At 44.4% G+C, this 16,832-nt stretch overlaps 1 protein-coding gene across 1 annotated transcript in view; it reads right to left on the bottom strand.

Annotated features, from left to right (window-relative positions):
* LOC144727088 (thrombospondin type-1 domain-containing protein 7A-like) overlaps nt 1–16,832 on the bottom strand; it is a 221,603-nt gene that overhangs the window by 121,089 nt on the left and 83,682 nt on the right. Inside the window, exons 4-9 of the mRNA XM_078605833.1 lie at nt 14,308–15,262; nt 13,531–13,794; nt 8,513–8,694; nt 7,366–7,434; nt 1,445–1,600; nt 438–650 (exon numbers count right to left, since the gene is read on the bottom strand). Coding sequence (XP_078461959.1) covers nt 438–650; nt 1,445–1,600; nt 7,366–7,434; nt 8,513–8,694; nt 13,531–13,794; nt 14,308–15,262 — 1,839 coding nt within the window. The remainder of the gene's footprint in view (nt 1–437; nt 651–1,444; nt 1,601–7,365; nt 7,435–8,512; nt 8,695–13,530; nt 13,795–14,307; nt 15,263–16,832) is intronic.

Genomic DNA, 16,832 nt, shown 5'->3' with positions numbered 1-16,832 from the left:
TTCTTAAGCTCATGACATGAGCGTTGAATCATAACGAATTATCCAATTCGCTTTGGGAATAGTTTGTTGGCGGAAGGGTGGTGGTGTGGAGGCAGGGGAGAGGGGATTAATCCTTCCACCAATAATAATAATTATGAATTTAAATCTAACGAATTAAATATATAATTAATTTGGGTTAATTACATGCCAATGGGAGGAGCAGTTGCGATAATTGTTGGGACAGAAGCAGCACAAACCTGGAAAGTGAACGACAAGCCGCGCAGACAGCTCAAACTTAATGCCGAATATTTACGTCCACACACAACAACCAACGCGGCGGCCATCCAAGCCACAGAGCAGGAATGTGTGTGTGTGTCTGTGTCGCCATCGGCAGCCGTATTTTGTGGAGGAACAGGCAGCTCCCCGCCCCCCTCCTCCTCCTCTCACATTTCCCTTACCCGTGTCTTTCCTGCACACGGTCAACTGGTCGCGCTCGCCCGCCCCGCAGCGAGCTCCGCCGTCCGGGAAACAGGCACCCACGCCGGCCACCTCCCAGCGGAAGCACGCGGGGTCGTCACAAGGCAGCACCTCCGCCAGGTGAGAGCAGTCGCCTTCTCCACCGCCGCCCGCCGCCGCCTCCCTCACAATTTGCCTCCTCCTGCGTTTAAATCCTTGGGCGATGCATTTGAACCAACGGGGGTAACAAATGTCATCGTCGAGCAATTAATCCGGAGCCGACGGTGAATTCCACAGGGTTTAAAAAAGCGTTTTACCATTCGTGATTTATACAACTACTGAATTTAAATGTGGTGGTGGTGGTGGTGGTGGCGGGGTAAGGTGCGGAAGAACACACTGGAGCATGTGTTAATCTTCATGAAAAATAACACAAAAAGATGTTCATAAGCCTGTTGGCTACTTTGTGAAATATGCTTGTTTTATAAGCCATGAAATGTATTAAAAGTTAATTAAAATCAAAATTTTTTTAAATAAAAATTAACCAGATTTGCATTTGTGGATCAGTTTAATACTTTATTATCAAGTTGAAAGCCATGAAATTGATTTGCTGCAATGATTTACCCAATCCTATTTTAATATGAATCCTTTGTCACTTTATGCGGCACATACAGTTACGGCTTTTCAGCACCGTGTGCTCCTGCACAGCAGCATTCAATTTCGTGTAGATGGCATCCTGCCTCCTTATTATTGTCCCAAATGCACGGAACGCCACCGACGTGCTTCACAGCTCCTCATATTTCAGCGGCAGCGCTGCAGCTGTTGTAAAAAAAAACGGAAATCGGCGGCCTTTCGGCCTCCCATGGAGGGATGATTGGTGAGCCGTCGCCCAGTTCGACAAAGCATTAATCCACGGTGTTGTTGATCCCCTGCCTGCGATGGCTCGTGAACATTTTTTGTGCTTGAGCCATTCCTCGGCGTAGCAGCCGCTGCTGCCTTCTCCACGAGATACCTTTCTTGCCGGGGGTTTCTCCACAGTTTTCAAAGGTGCAGGGACCCCAGGCTGTCCACGGGGTCAAGCGGCACTCAGCAGGACAGGGCACTGAACATGCCTGCAGCGTCTCAGGCTTATCCACACCACACAGGCTGTTGTCCACAGGTCGCGACGCTGCAACACACGAGAGTGGGGTTCATCTTCTTGGTTCTTTCGGTAAAGTCACGTAGAAGGGAAATAATAAAATAATAAAAATACAACATAATAAAATACAATTCTCACGACGTTTCGGGCCACAACGCAAGCAGCCGTCCTCAGGTGAAGAACAGGTCTGTCGGAAAGACTTGTTCTTCACTGAATTCAGACGCTGTCTTTCCGACAGACCTGTTCTTCACCTGAATTCAGACGCTGTCTTTCCGACAGACCTGTTCTTCACCTGAATTCAGACGCTGTCTTTCCGACAGACCTGTTCTTCACCTGAATTCAGACGCTGTCTTTCCGACAGACCTGTTCTTCACCTGAGAGTGGGGATGTCCATCCGAGCCTGATTTCCATGACCAAAAGTTTGTTTTAATCGATCATCCTTTTGAATAAATTATGGTACAGGATTACAACTTTGAGTGATGCTACCATGGTGTAATGGGCTAGAATTTCCAGTTCAATTCCACCACTTGGCAAAGCAGTTACAAGAATGGACAGGTTTCTTAAATTCCCATACCTTTTTCCACACAGCGTTACAAATGGAAGAGCAGGCCAAATAGCCCCTATAAGGGTTCTCTAGAGCTCCCTCTAGTGGAGGGCCTTATGCCAAGCGTTACGTGCGCAAGCAATTGCAGGGCTTTACCTCTAACTATTACAATTTCCAGATATGGACTCCATTAAAATATACATTACTGGAGGTTTCTGGGTGGCTCAGAGGTCATAGCACCGAGCGAGCACACCGAGATTATGGATTTGAATCTGGGTTTCAGCCATCCGTGATTAAAGTGTGTTTTCAGGTATTTGAGTTGATGGTCTCAGTCCAGTCACCAATGATGAGAAAAAAACAATTATATAAATGAGAATTGGTTTAATTTATTGGAAAAATTCCAGCTCTCAGAATGAGAAAATATTTTTTTTCCATGAAATTAAGATTTCTTTATAGCATAGCTTGTGTGAAGGGCCAGTGGTTCCCTTAAACTTGGACGTTTTATTTACCCTTTAAAATAGAACATCATGACCAGTCTTAAGAAGAAACCCATATTTTTTATCAGATTATTTATTCTAATGCTTCCTAAAAGTAAGGATGAAAGAATTAATCAATGAATTAGCTATATCTGTTTATCTGACTGTAACGTGGTGTCATAGTAATTCTCGTAAACAAGATCCAAAATAAAAAAAAATTGGTTAAAGTTATGTTGCTATTAGGGACCTACTCTATAGAAACCTAGCAAATTGATGAAAGGATTCCCCAAAATCATGGCAATACATAACCAGCGTTAATACTTTCAATAAAATTAAAATATCATGTGACGTCATCACGGGCAACGTAATCTTGTTGTGCACCTCGGAAGGTAATATTATTATCACCGATTAAATACTTCCACGGACAAATGCAAGAAGGCATGTTGCCTATGCATGAAAATTGTTCCTTGTTTAAAACTAAGATGAACTTTACTTGTGTATTTGCATAAACGCGTAATTGCATTCATAGCATGGTAGCTATCTCCATTATTTTACCTAAAAACTTATATCCGCTCGTCAATTTTCACCCCAGAATTTACATGAAACGCACACGTGCAGCCTTTATGAAAAGTTGGCACCCGTGGAGTGTGATGAGTCGAAGAGGGGCTGGGAACGGATCTGACAGAATGGAGGGTAGCTTCAGCCATGGACCTGCCCCTTAGGCAGAAACTTGGGATAGATTATGAATATTAACGAGTTTTGTGAGGTTTGTCTCACCAATCTGAACAGGTTGTCCTTGCCTATATGATGCGATAACGACGTTCGTGGCACAAACCTTCACTGGCACACTGATTGCATCGTGTGACGCGAAATTCCTAATTGGAGTAAGAAAAAACGAATTTCGTGAAGCATGACTTGCCGGTCTCACCATAAAACATCTTTGACCTGACATTGCTGTTTGTTAAACACCTTGATTGGTTTGAATGCCAAAGTGGTTTGTGGTTCTTGTGCCTTTCACATATTTTGCCAATTGATTTTCTTTGCCAGTAATTGTTGTTGGGAGTTTTGTCTTTCTTCTTGTATCTGGCAGAGTATAATCATTCCATCATAGGAAGGTCATCATTCATGATTAATGGGATAAATTATCTTGAAAAGCATCTGTTAGAGCCACATCACTTATGTTTGTTATTTGTATACTGTATACGATTCCTTTATTGGAAATATAATCGATGATGTGGCTATTAAGACTGCCATGTAAGGATATTAATCATATTCCTAAATTATGTGACGGAGTGGCTTGGGAAACGAATGCCAAAGTCAAACCAATGATCCGACACCACAGAAATCCCGAGTCTGAATCTACACATAAGCCGCCCTTGATTAAACTGGGTTCTCCAGAACTTGCTTCGTTTCCTCTGCCTACGATGGACTGCCTCGCTGTACATCATAAATCTGCCACCTGTTTCTGTACAGCATCTTGAGATGTGGTCGCATTTGGATGCCACATACATCCGGTTGTATTGTGTCGTAGAATTTGCATTATTGTCTGTGTTATGATTGTTACAATGCAATTATTTCCAACAATAAAATTATTTAATTTCCATTACAGTATTCTATTCTCTTTTACTTTCATTGTTGTAATAATGACCATAACACTCACCTCTAACACAGTGATTCTAGCTCTGACCTTCACAGCTCCAGTCAGAACAATCAACATTATCACATCAGAGAAATATGAATCTTAGGGGCCACGGTGGCTTCCAGTTTCCAGGTTCGACCTTGTCAGTCTCTAACCTGAGTTGAGTCAAATGAATCTGGACTGCACTCAGCTCCCGTAGCTGCAGGTCTGGCTGCTGAGGCTGTTGGACAGTACTGACGGTTGTCAGGGAGCCTCTCTCCCCAGGCTGAACAGGCAGCCTGCGTTGACGTAATTGAAGGCAGAGTGCCGGAGGAGGCAACTCAAAGTGCCCCTCGAGTGCTCGACCAGCAACAGATCACTTCTGTGCTCTGTTGCTGGTCTCTCGTAAAAGCTTGCCATGAAACCTGCGTACGTACGTGCTATACAATGGGTCGATAAAATACATTGGGTCGATGTAACAGAATCGGCATAGCGATGAGTGTTCAGACGGGAGCTAAGAGAAAAGTCAGTTTCATCACAGGGATTTGCCGAAGGAGGCAAACTTCCAGAAACCCATTAATGCCACGCATAGTTATTTCTTGTCCACATTCCAGCAAATCCTGATTTTGCCAAGAGAATTAGTTAACATTATACACATTTATCAACTTGCAGCAATTTCAGCATAATTAGCAGTGATATAATAAATTTTTACTTAAAGCTTTCGTGACTGCAGGGATTCATATTCTTGGTTCTTTCGGTAAAGTCACGTATGATGATGATTGCTTGTGTTGCAGTGGAAACGTCGTGAGAATTTTGTTTTGTTTTATATTTATATTATTTTATTATTTCCCTTTTACGTGACTTTAATATAATAGTTTGTTTAACCAGGTTTATGACCATTGGCTTCCATTGTCATTGGTGTGAAAATAAGTTTAAATGCTCGCTACGGAATTAAATGTGGAACAAACCCTCTTACTTTTATATCCAGCCATTTCAGTTTAATTTATCCATGAATTACTTGTCCACATAAGGTAATGTCATTCATAAGCCTTACGTTTTGCCAGAGGAACCATTACAATGTCGATTGTGTGCCAAGTAGAAAGCTAAGTAAAAACTGTATGGGCAATTAATATGAAATGTGGTGCAGGAGTAGTCGCACTCGGCAACTAATCCATCCAACTGCTGCGTTTATGGATGCATATTTCTACTCGTCTTCTCTTCAAGCCTTTGGTCTTCACCACTGTTGGGGCTCATCTGCTCCCACTGTCTCAATGCGTCACTGCTTCTAAGTTCTCTTCAGTTCTACGCTTCTTCCCCGATCCGTTTCAACTCCCTCTCTTGATCCACCTTTGATGCCGCCTACACAGCTGACACATGGCTCTGCCACGTCCTTTCGAGCCTTCTGTGGATCCATTCGCAGTCACCTGCCACCGCTCATCATCTGTTTTACGTGTGTCCATTATAAACGCAGCTTTTGCCTCCACATAAATTGCTGCGTGGTCCGTTTTCACTGTTTGCAATGACTTCCGGGCAGAACGTACTTGTTCGCAACACGGCACTTGTAAGAGGCCCAGATTTATACGACCTCGTTTCGTACACATCCATCCAGTGGGAGCCCTTGACACTGACATGAAGAGAACCCTGCCTGTAGGTCCTGGCTCTTGTGCTACATATGATAAACACCCGAGCCTTAAAAGTCTCGTTAAAAAAGTGACTTCGAAGCACCCTTGAAGAAATTAATCGCGATGCCTTGCATCGTTTTAGTTTCAGATTATTTACTATTAGTCATTGTATCCACGGAGGGGGGAGGGCCTTAAGGGGACTCAGCCCCTTCTACATTCTCAATTAAGAGATGGGGGTGACATTCTTTCCTCATATACACAGGTGAGAGCTAGAGCAGAATGCACGAAAGACGAAATTGGATCATATCGTCACATTGTTTAGCGTTTAACATTTGTTTTAAGTTTGTTTAACAATGGCTGTTTCCCTCCATCCCATACTTTTGTATGCCCTCCTCCCTTTAAAAAAAAGTCACACTTCCGAGTTGATAGAATTTGTGAAGCTAGAAGCAAACAAATGATTATTTCTTGCGTGAAAACAAAATGTGTACAACAGCAGGAACCATAACATTAGCGGGGGGGGGGGAATCACGGAGCGTTAGTTGCGTGTGCGGTGTATGGCTGACAGAATACCAACACGCACCACTCCCCGGGAAGCCAATCTCTTTCCTCAGCACTCAAAACATCACGCTAATGACCAACACAAGCCCAATTTACAATTTGAAAATGTTTCTGGACTGACATTAAGTCTTCCACAATTGACACATGGCAGGGGCACTTTCTGCAGACTGGTGTTTGCTGCTCTGTCATGTTTGAATTTGAGTTATTTTACACTCAAGGAGTTGCATTTCAGCACAGCGCTCCGTGCTCACACTAACTCCGTGTTCAAAATCCAAATCACGCTGCGCACACTTGGCATCAATGCTAAAGGGATGCCCCATCAGTTATTTGCATATGCGGATTTACTGTCGTAACTTTTGCCAAGGGGTGCAGCATTTCATCTGCAAAGTGTTTGCAGTTAAAATGCAGCACACTCAATGTATGCTTTGGAATATACAAATGTTTGAACGTCAACATTTCAAATAATCCGCACAGCGCAATGGCACAGAAGCAGAATGATGCACTCGCCAAAACAAGTCAGTGCCTAACGTTCATCTATCATGCTTAATTACACAGCACTGTGTTCAGTTAATTAGGCATATTGATGACACCTGCGGCGATACTGTGTAAGAACCAAGATGAGATATTGTGCTCAAACAACGCTGGCGTTATACTTGAAATTGAATGGCACGTCCATACTTTTCAACATCTAGAGTGCTATTTGTTTTGGTTGAGGCGAGCACCACTGGCAGGTCTTGCGAGGCACAAAGTGATCCGATGCCTTAACTGCGCGCGTGCCAAGCACGCACACACACTGTTAATGCTTCAACAATAACAATTTAGATTAATATAGCCTCCCCGTTCGCTCCGCTACTGGCTCAAAAAACCAACAGGTTTAAATTGCAAAACCCAAATAAATAAATAACTCCCCGTACTGCTTTTTTCACACGGCATATAGAAGGTAATAAAATTCACATCAAGAGCAATAAGCGGTTTACCTGAGATCTCGTAGGAAATGGAGAGAGATGGTGCCACGGTTGGCCTCATTCTTGACTTGGACAGCATCTCTGTGGACAACAAAACGCCAAGCCATCATTGACCACTAATGGGCATGATATTTATTTTTTTCCGATGCATTAAGCTGAAAATGAATCTCCTTTTTTTTTAATGAGGATGCTCTGCACCTTTTGGCGGAGGAAGAAGAAAAATGCAGCTTTATGGGCCATTAAGCAGGATTTGCGTTGCCAAGTCAAGGTGACTAAGTGGAACGCTGCACCGGCTATTAATGTGCTGCTAATAATAATCCTGGCTATCAATAAAGCAAATGCATTCGCAAGGGATAAAGTCATTATCTATTGCGCCTAATTATGTTGAGAAAATTATTTAATTTACGCAAATCATTGCTGTTTTCTGTGTTCTAAACGATTCGAGTAAATGGATTTTTTTCAGATACATAAAGGAAAACAAATGCAGTACTAAAGTCAGTAGCTCGTACTCGCCATTGGCTACTTGTAAAAGCAATTAAATTGTACCATATCTGCACAAAAGTATACCCATTTTAAATTGTCCTCGGAATAACAAAGGATTAAATGTTTAACACTTAGCGATATAAAAAAAAGCAATGCAGATGGTAATATATAGAGCTCAACTTTTTATTGCTTACACTAAAAATGTCCATATTCCTGTATTTTTAATTGAATCTGTAGCACCGTTGATAATGAGTGTGTCAGAAAATGAATTGCTTTAAATGTGCAAAGTTTCTGTTTTCCATGAGGAAAATTTTACTTTAAAATTCTCACATTTTCTTTCTTAGTGACACACAATGCATGGCAATTGATGACCATGTTGACCCAAATGCTCCCAAGTAAAGCAGCAATGCAAAAGCTGCGACCACATTTCCAAGGATTCGAAAAATGCCCCAACACGCTGTGTTGGAGCGACTGCTGTAGCTTGTTTAGAGAGGCCGTCTGGTAATGAAAGCTCTGCCTCCGGAGGATAATGTCAATTTGACAGTGTCGATTTTTAAAGGCTCGGTGAAACCGGCGAGCGCTGATGATGCAGCAGAACGAGCGCGGGTTGCGGAGTGCCAGTCTCGCCACCGCTTTGCTCTGGTCGGAGCTGGGCAGCGCTCAAAGCTCCGCCCACCTTGCCGCTCGTGGAGGGAGTTTAGGTACAGGATGAGGTTCTCGTTGGCCATGATGCAGTAGACGTCGCGAGTGCGGAGGCCACCACCGCACAGCCCCGTGTGGTTGGCGCGCCTCCGTTCCGGAGCTCCCATCACCAGCTCCACGCGGCACTCGCTCCACTGCGCCACCTTCCACACAAATCTGTGCACACAAAGAGACCGATGATCCCCCGCCGTGTACGTACGTACGTACATATGCGTGATGCTGAACTTCTTTTGCACTGTACGTAGCCAACCGCGCTAAATCGGAGGTGCGGGAAAAGTCGCCTAATCGGAGGTGTATCCTTCAACAGACTGTTTGGGGCCAGTCCCATTCATGAGCACCTATCGATGAAGGCCAGCAGGCACCACGGGGAGCAGTGGTGCGGCCCAGACACCACACGCCTTTTCTTGCCAGTGCTATTGCTTCTTGCATATTGCACCGCGTCCTCATTTAAGGCCCCAGACAAGCTCAGATATGACGAGCCACTGATATTAGCCATAGCTAGGAATCGAACCTGGCTCGTGGTGCTCAGAGTGCATTGCCTTAACCACTGCACCAGTGCTCTCTGCAAACGCACAGATCTGCGCGCACAGACGTACAAGCATGCCCAAGCAATCCAGTTCTCACAGACGTTACTACAATGCCCGTGTACATCACTTACTGGCAGATAAAAACAAATACAATCAACCTCAGCTCATCAAATGCAAAACTGTGCACGGCTATGAGCTAACTGACATTTTCAGCTCTTTCAGCATTTGTTTTGGCTTCACGTGCCAGTAATTCAAACCCATATCAGCCCATCCATCTCTCTTCACTTCAAAATGAAAATGCATTCACATCAACACTTTTCCATTCCTCGTTTTAAGTAGTTAAACTCCAAAGTAACGTGGCACATGGCACAGAGATTTGCATGTGGCACGACTTTAATTTCAAGCATAATTTATACAAACATTGCTTTTTTCCTCTTCAGGATTTTCAACCGCTTCTCCTAATAAATTGCCTTCAAAGATGCACTGGCTTGTGTAACAAAGGGGGGGGGGGGGACGTGTTCTGATCTTTTTCAAAATGTTCAAAAGCACAACAGATCATTATAAACGGCATAGATTTGCATTTTTAGTCATTAAATTGTAGCTTGCAATTTATTTCCTTATTTATTTATTTACAGCATTTTTAAATGGCATTCCCCACCACTGAAAAGACAATCACAGAATCACATTAACAAATAACCTCTAGAATCCCACCTCAATGCATCACGCTATGCAACGGAGGCACAAAGCCAATTTGGTGCAGAATTAAGATGTATGCAGTTACCCTCCTCTGTTCATTCCACAGTCCAAAAGAGAGTGGGAGAGACAATCTAAAAACGGCGGCGCGGGAGTGCGTGCCTTAAATTAGTTATGCTGTAGTTGGAAACGGTGGTGCCTTTTGGAGGCATTTGAAATGATCTGAGAGCAAGAGAGAGAGAGAGTGCTTTCCAGCAAGGCAGTTGAAATATGTCCCATTTAATAATGGACGCGACAAGCAATGTTGACCTTCTTTCACACCATACATAGCCAACCGTGCTAAAATCGGAGATGCACCGCTGGATGAAGGGACATGCCCGAGCCCTCGCCATCGCCCACGGTTGGCGACATAACAACAGCCACATTTGAGGACGGTAAAACATATTTTGAATTTGGTAAGAAACTGTTACAAGCTCTCTCTTGATTGTTTTAAGAAAGTTTCTTGGTTCTTTCGGTAAAGTCGCGTAGAAGGGAAATAATAAAATAATAAAAATAAAACATAATAAAATAATTCTCACGACGTTTCGGCCACAACGCAAGCAGCCGTCCTCAGGTGAAGAACAGGGCTGTCGGGAAGGCAGTGTCTGAATTCAGACGGCTGCTTGCATTGTGGCCGAAACGTCGTGAGAATTATTTTATTGTTTTATTTTTATTATTTTATTATTTCCCTTCTACGTGACTTTACCGAAAGAAGCAAGAAGATGACTCCCTGCAGTCACGAAAGCTTTAAATTGTTTTAATAAAGTTTCTCATTTCGTTATCGTCATGTGGTTCAATGGCGTGGGTTAACGTTATCTGTTCTTTATGTACTTTTTTTCCTGCAGTGCGGTCAAATGCTCATGTAAATGCGCCAAATAGAATAGCTGCACTGAGGTGACATGAAGAATCTATCTTGTAATTTAAATGTATCTTGTCATTTTATTGTTTGTTGCGGTTGCACCCGAATCGAGAGCCGAATGGCTCACAGGGTTATTCCAAATAACTGAAACTGGAACTGAAAACTGAAGAAGGTGCGACCAATACACACAGGTATGAGTCGAAGAGAAGTCGGACCAAGAGACACGCTTTCACTAAAGTTATTCATAGCGACAGGTTTGTCAAACAAATTGTAGATATCTGTCAGAGAGATACAACTAACGAATGAGGAGGAAACATGCCTCAGAGGATGTCCACCGCACAGAGGGGGATGATGAATCAACTCGCGTTCAGATACACGCAGTGGATTGGTCATGCCTGATACACAGGGTATTCCAAAAAAATGGACCCAATTTCAAAGCAGTATATTTCACGATGGCAACATGTGACAATTACACAAAAAGTTACAAGCGGTTTAATGAGTTGTCAGGTTTTACTAACCATTTTATAAATGCTCTATGTGACCTCCACCAGCTGTACGGACAACATCGAGACGATAGTTGAATTTGTCCCAAACGCCTCTCTTCTCACGTTTTCCTCTGAGGTGCGTGGTCGCCCTGTGCTCTTCCCCTTACATAAACAGCAGCCTGCTTCCTCAAATCGTCGGTACCAACAACGAATGCTCTTTGACATTGGCGGATCAATGCCAAAACGCCGTTGAAACGCACGCTGCACCGCAATTACGGATTCAGTCTTGCTGAACTGCAGAACGCAAAACGCCTTGTGTTGCGTGGTCACCATCTTGCGAATGACTGAGGCTAGGGGCTGTTTGTGCGCTGGGAGAGGCATCGAGCAGTAATCATTTGAAACTCTATGCCCCGCCCTCTCTATGCCCCGCCCTCTCTATGCCCCGCCCTCTCTATGCCCCGCCCTCTCTATGCCCCGCCCTCTCTATGCCCCGCCCTCTCTATGCCCCGCCCTCTCTATGCCCCGCCCTCTCTATGCCCCGCCCTCTCTATGCCCCGCCCTTTCAAGTGGTACGAGTTTCATTCATGGGCGGTTCGTGGTTGCAGAGATATAGCGATTTCAAATCGGGTCCATCGTTTTTAAACACCCTGTACACAATAAAAAAAATAATAATGTAGTGAGTTAAGTTTCATGCAATGGCCCTTTTACAGAGCAGCTATCACCGTTGCCTGAAATATGAACCTACTGAAAGTCTATATTGCTGTATTAAGGAGTGGAAAATAACAAATGTGGCAAAATTATTTTTTATTTGTGATCGTACGCAGCTGCCAATGGCATTCCTTTCTTTTCTGTTGAATAAGTATTACTCGTTGTGTGTATTTGTTCCACCATTGCTTTCAAATTCCGTATTGCTCTTGAAAGCTGAGAGAGAATCAGCACCTTGCGAGTGGGAAGGAAAATGTCAACGCCCAGAAGAGTGTACAGATGAACTCATAGCCCAGACTTTCGTGTCAAACACATCCTCTCCATTCACTGGCAAATTGCACAACAGGACTGGCCGCGCGTCTCTTCACTGGTTGCAACAATGAAATGATTGCCTGTGTTTTCTCTCCACAGTTACAGTGATGGGGAATCCTTTAGTCCCGGTGCTTAAAAAAAGTGCTCATCGTGAACACGGGAGATGGCGTGTGCACTTAATTTTTGTTCTTCTCCATTACAGTAAGTCACACGGGACTTTCCGACTCATTATCACGCTTGATCACAACGGGAAGAGACCGTGTGGTATAGATCTCCCCATACATTAGGTGAGAGAGACCGAGCCTTTATATTATAAGCTGATAATTTAAACGGTTCTTCAAGTTCTAATCTTCCGGTTGCAAGCTGTTCCATATGAACGTCAGTAGCAGCGAATGTTTGATTTGTGGGACACTTACGCTCAGCAGCAGTTACACATAATCAAATTACCAATTGTATCAATGTTAACCAGCTGTATTGCTCCAATCACAATGTACCAGATAACAATTTAGCGAATTACTTTCATTTTCATACAGAATTTAAAAAAAAAAGTATTTAACAAAAAATGTGTGGAAATTATCATGTCAGCAAACCGGAGTTGACATGAGGACAGCAGCAGCCATAGCATATAATATTATTTATCCAGGAAGACTCTTTTTCAAGAGCGTCCTGCATTTGAGATGTCTGGCCTTCACCAATGGTATTGTATGTTTTTAGATATGGGGGGGGGGGGGGGGGACGGAACCCCCAGAGAAAACCCACACGCACAAACTCCACACACGAAAGTGGCCAACTTCGAAATCAAACCAAGGCCTTTCTTGCCAGATAAAAAATGCTTATGCATTCTGCTTATTTCCAAAAACTAACTCTACTTAATGTATGTCTGAAGAAAATAACCATAAATGTAAGCCAGTAATCAAATTAATGTGTATTTTGTTCCCTAATACCCCACTGTGCTCAATTACCATTGCTGCCGTACGAAAGACTTCTCCATTTATTTCCTCGCACTGCTCGACTCTACAATTCCCCCGCATCGCCTCTTTAACAAACTTTCTAACGTATTAGCTCTCATCTATAACACCTTCAACAAGTGCGGTTTGTTGCTGGCAGCTTGGATGTTGTGGGGACTCGTGCCCAGCGACTGTGATACTTAAAAAAGAAGGATTACGTCACATCACTTATTAAACAAAAACTCAAATGTATGGGTGTGTGTTGAACTTCTTTCGCACCGTACGTAGCCTACCATGCTAATCGGAGGTGCGGGGGAAAGGTCAACAAACTAAAAACACGCACAAAAAACAAACCCAACACGAAATAATCAGTAATCAGAATCCGGTGACTTCTCAAACCAAGAAAACCCCTCGGGGGTGCTTACCGTGGACATGGCGTCAGCGTCTCCCCGGCCTCCTCGCTGCAATTTTCTCGCTCGACGAGCGGGGGGCAGACCTGGCCCCCTCCGAGGGCGCTGACCCGCACCGAGCGAGAGCGCGTGCGAACTCCGGGGCCCGCGTCCGCGCCGCGTTCGGGTCCGCGGCATGTCCGCGAGCACGCTGACCAGGGCGCCCACTCCGTCACCACGCAGTCGCGTGGCAGCAGGCACGGCTGGAAGGCCGGCGAGGGGCTCTCCGACAGGCACAAGCTGCGAAGGAGAGTCACCGTGGTCATCGGCAGTGGCCGCCGCCGCCGTGGTCAAACCGCCACCGAGCTGCTGCCACGTCTACCGGTCGTGCGATGTTAAATCATTCCAGCGGGCACCTGCACGCAAATTGATTTCACCACTCAATCTCAGGCACTTTTTAATTCCAGATTACTGTTCATGAATAATTATATATCGACGATCCCTTTTCAAGCCACTGCTGGGTGAAGGCCTTCCCCATGTATGTCACCACAGAGGTCGGCGTGAGTTGGTAAACTGTGGGAGCCCAGGAACAGTTCAGATATCGCTCGCCACTGATGTTAGAGCCACGGTTGGGAATCAAACTCAAGTTGTTGGGTTGGTAGCACAGTGCACTCACCACTGCGTCACCTTCTCCACCACAGCTGTTAAGGGGAAAAAATGTTTTCTGCGCAAATGTTAATAGCCAACATTATCTTAATTTGGAAAACTACGCATCGATTGGTGAAAAGCGTCAGCGCAGCAAATGGAACTCACGTCAGTGGGGCGTTTTTTCCGTCGCTCCTAATGCATCGGACCTGTCGGCTCTGATAGCCAATCTGCACATCCCAAGGGGACCCCCCTCGAGGCCAATCATGAGGCGTCGATCTCCACTGCTCCTTGGTCCATCGTTTTAATTCTATACCCTCTCGAGGCAATCCGGTAGAAGTACCATTGACTGGAAAATCGGGTGCCGTTTTATTGCGCATTTCGGCTCTTGTAGTCCTGCTGAAATTGGTACCATTTGGTTCTGCATTGTGTCCCACATCCCGAATGAAACGTCCGATTCTAGCGGGTCTGCAGTCGCTCCAAGGTCCGACTCTGAGGCTGTACTTGAAGCCACCGTCTCCCCCATCACAAGCAGAGGCATCTCGGCAGCTGCGGACTTCGGTGAGGTTGGGGCACAACGCTCCTCCAAACTCGGGTGGCACCAGCACGGTGCGTGTGCGGTACTGCAGGCCCGAGTCTGCACCGCAGGCACGCTCGCACGGGGACCAGGCGGAGAACTCTGACGCAACGCAATCACGTGGGCAGGCAGCGGTGCACGCCTCCTGGTCAGATGGTCTTGGATCAAACACCCGACACAGCTGCTCCATGTCGAGCACCTCTGTTCCATTATCTTTCCACGTGCAAACGACATCTCGCTTTTTCCATCCAGGCAGTCCATCCTTCCCACAGACAGGCCCCAGCGATGGGGAGTTTAAGTCTGGACGAAGCTCACACGGTCTCCACTGTCCAACATACCAGGTAGCCAGCGCACGGTGCTCCTCGCAAACGTGAAAACACTCCCGTTGAGAGGCAGGCCGCTCAGACACTACCTGGGCCTCCCCCTGCTCAGCCTGCAAGCAGTTCGATCGAAGCGTGGTCCAGCCTTCCACGTGCTCACACCACACCTTCCTGACCTGCGTTCCACCCGCTCCACATGCTTCACCTCGACATTCCTCCCACGGTCCTGGCAGTAGACAGAGAGAGACAAAAGGCACGGTGAGAGACGTCCTACTGTGTGTAGGTTTTCATGCTTGTGCTGCATAGCCCTGCGGTGGGATTTAGAGTTGTACAATGTTTTTGGTTCGGCGTGATGTTTGACGTTCTACTTGAAGCAAAACGTTGGACGTTTTACTGAACAACAAGCAGTACACCTCAGAAACACGTCAGGGAAACCAAAAATACAGAATGGCCTTGTCAACTGCAAAACATTTTGAGAATTGTATTGAAGCATTCAATATACCCGGACCAATTTTTTTTTACATTTCTTTCCAGCTGGTAGTCATTATGTTTCAGGTTTTTTTTTTATGTCGAGCAAAGCAAAGCGTTGGTATGCAATTACAATGTATGGGCTCTACACATCTTTATTATAGATGTATGGTATTGAAAAAAATGTGTTTGATTGAGCACCGAAATGTTAATTTATCTGAATATGTGCATCTATTTATATAGAGACAGACGTGTATTTTTATTACCAAAATATTATAATGCATGCAAGCATGCTCTGCAGTGTACATGTAGATTTTAAGATACTCAAAGATCAGAAAACCAGTTTGAAGAACACGTAAAATATTCTCTCATTTCAAAACTTCACAGAGATCTCAACGAAAGGATTATTTACTTAACGTGAGATGTTTCAGTTTTCATTTCCAAACTTTTGAAATAGTCATTGGCATACACGTTTAATGTGCAACAGGCAATATACTGCACACAGGGACACGAATCCTCTCTGGGCATGGGAATAACCCGAATTGATGAACTCTCACACGAGCGGAGCGTCACCTCACAAACTGGAGGTTACCTTTTACGTCTCAAGGTGCTATAATTGCAATTGCAATGAAAACATTCTAAGTAATCCTCTTTAACCCCAGCTGTACATCAAAGTCACGTTTCGCCAGCGGCAGTGGGGGCAATGATTAAAAATGAATTAAGAACCAGGCAGTTTCTCATTACGCCAGCTGTTGTCGTGCCCTTTAAAAATATGTGTAACATAAATCCAAGAGGCTAACGTGGTCTGTCATTCTTCGAGTCGGATTTGTTGACTTTTTTTCGAAAAATACTATTTAGCACTATTCTATACTCTTTGTTTTTTTCGGTAAAGTCACGTAGGTAAAACAATCAATAAAATAAAATAAATGAAAACAACTAAATTAAATCACGAGGTTTATTTTGCTGTGCCATTTTTTACACCTGATGAAGGAAGCTTGTGTTGCCTCCGAAACGTCGTGATTTAATTGAGTTGTTTTCATTTATTTTATTTTATTGGTTGTTTTACCTACGTGACTTTACCGAAAACCACCAAAAAGTATGAATCCTTGCAGTCACGAAAGCTTCAAATCTAGAATCATTCTATAATTCATTCTAGATTTGAAGCTTTCGTGACTGCAAGGAATCATATTCTTAGGTTTTTTCGGTAAAGTCACGTAGGTAAAACATCTAAATTAATGAAAATAAAATAAAAACAAAAAATCACGACGTTTCGGAGGCAACACAAGTCTCCGTCATCAGGTGGGACCGTCACAGCCAGATTAGCTGCA

The sequence above is a fragment of the Lampetra planeri genome, chromosome 2, assembly GCF_965212315.1.
Source record: "Lampetra planeri chromosome 2, kcLamPlan1.2.h2, whole genome shotgun sequence".
NCBI lineage: Eukaryota > Metazoa > Chordata > Hyperoartia > Petromyzontiformes > Petromyzontidae > Lampetra > Lampetra planeri.
Note: the sequence above shows the minus strand (reverse complement) of the source record. Positions and strands in the feature narration are given on the sequence as shown.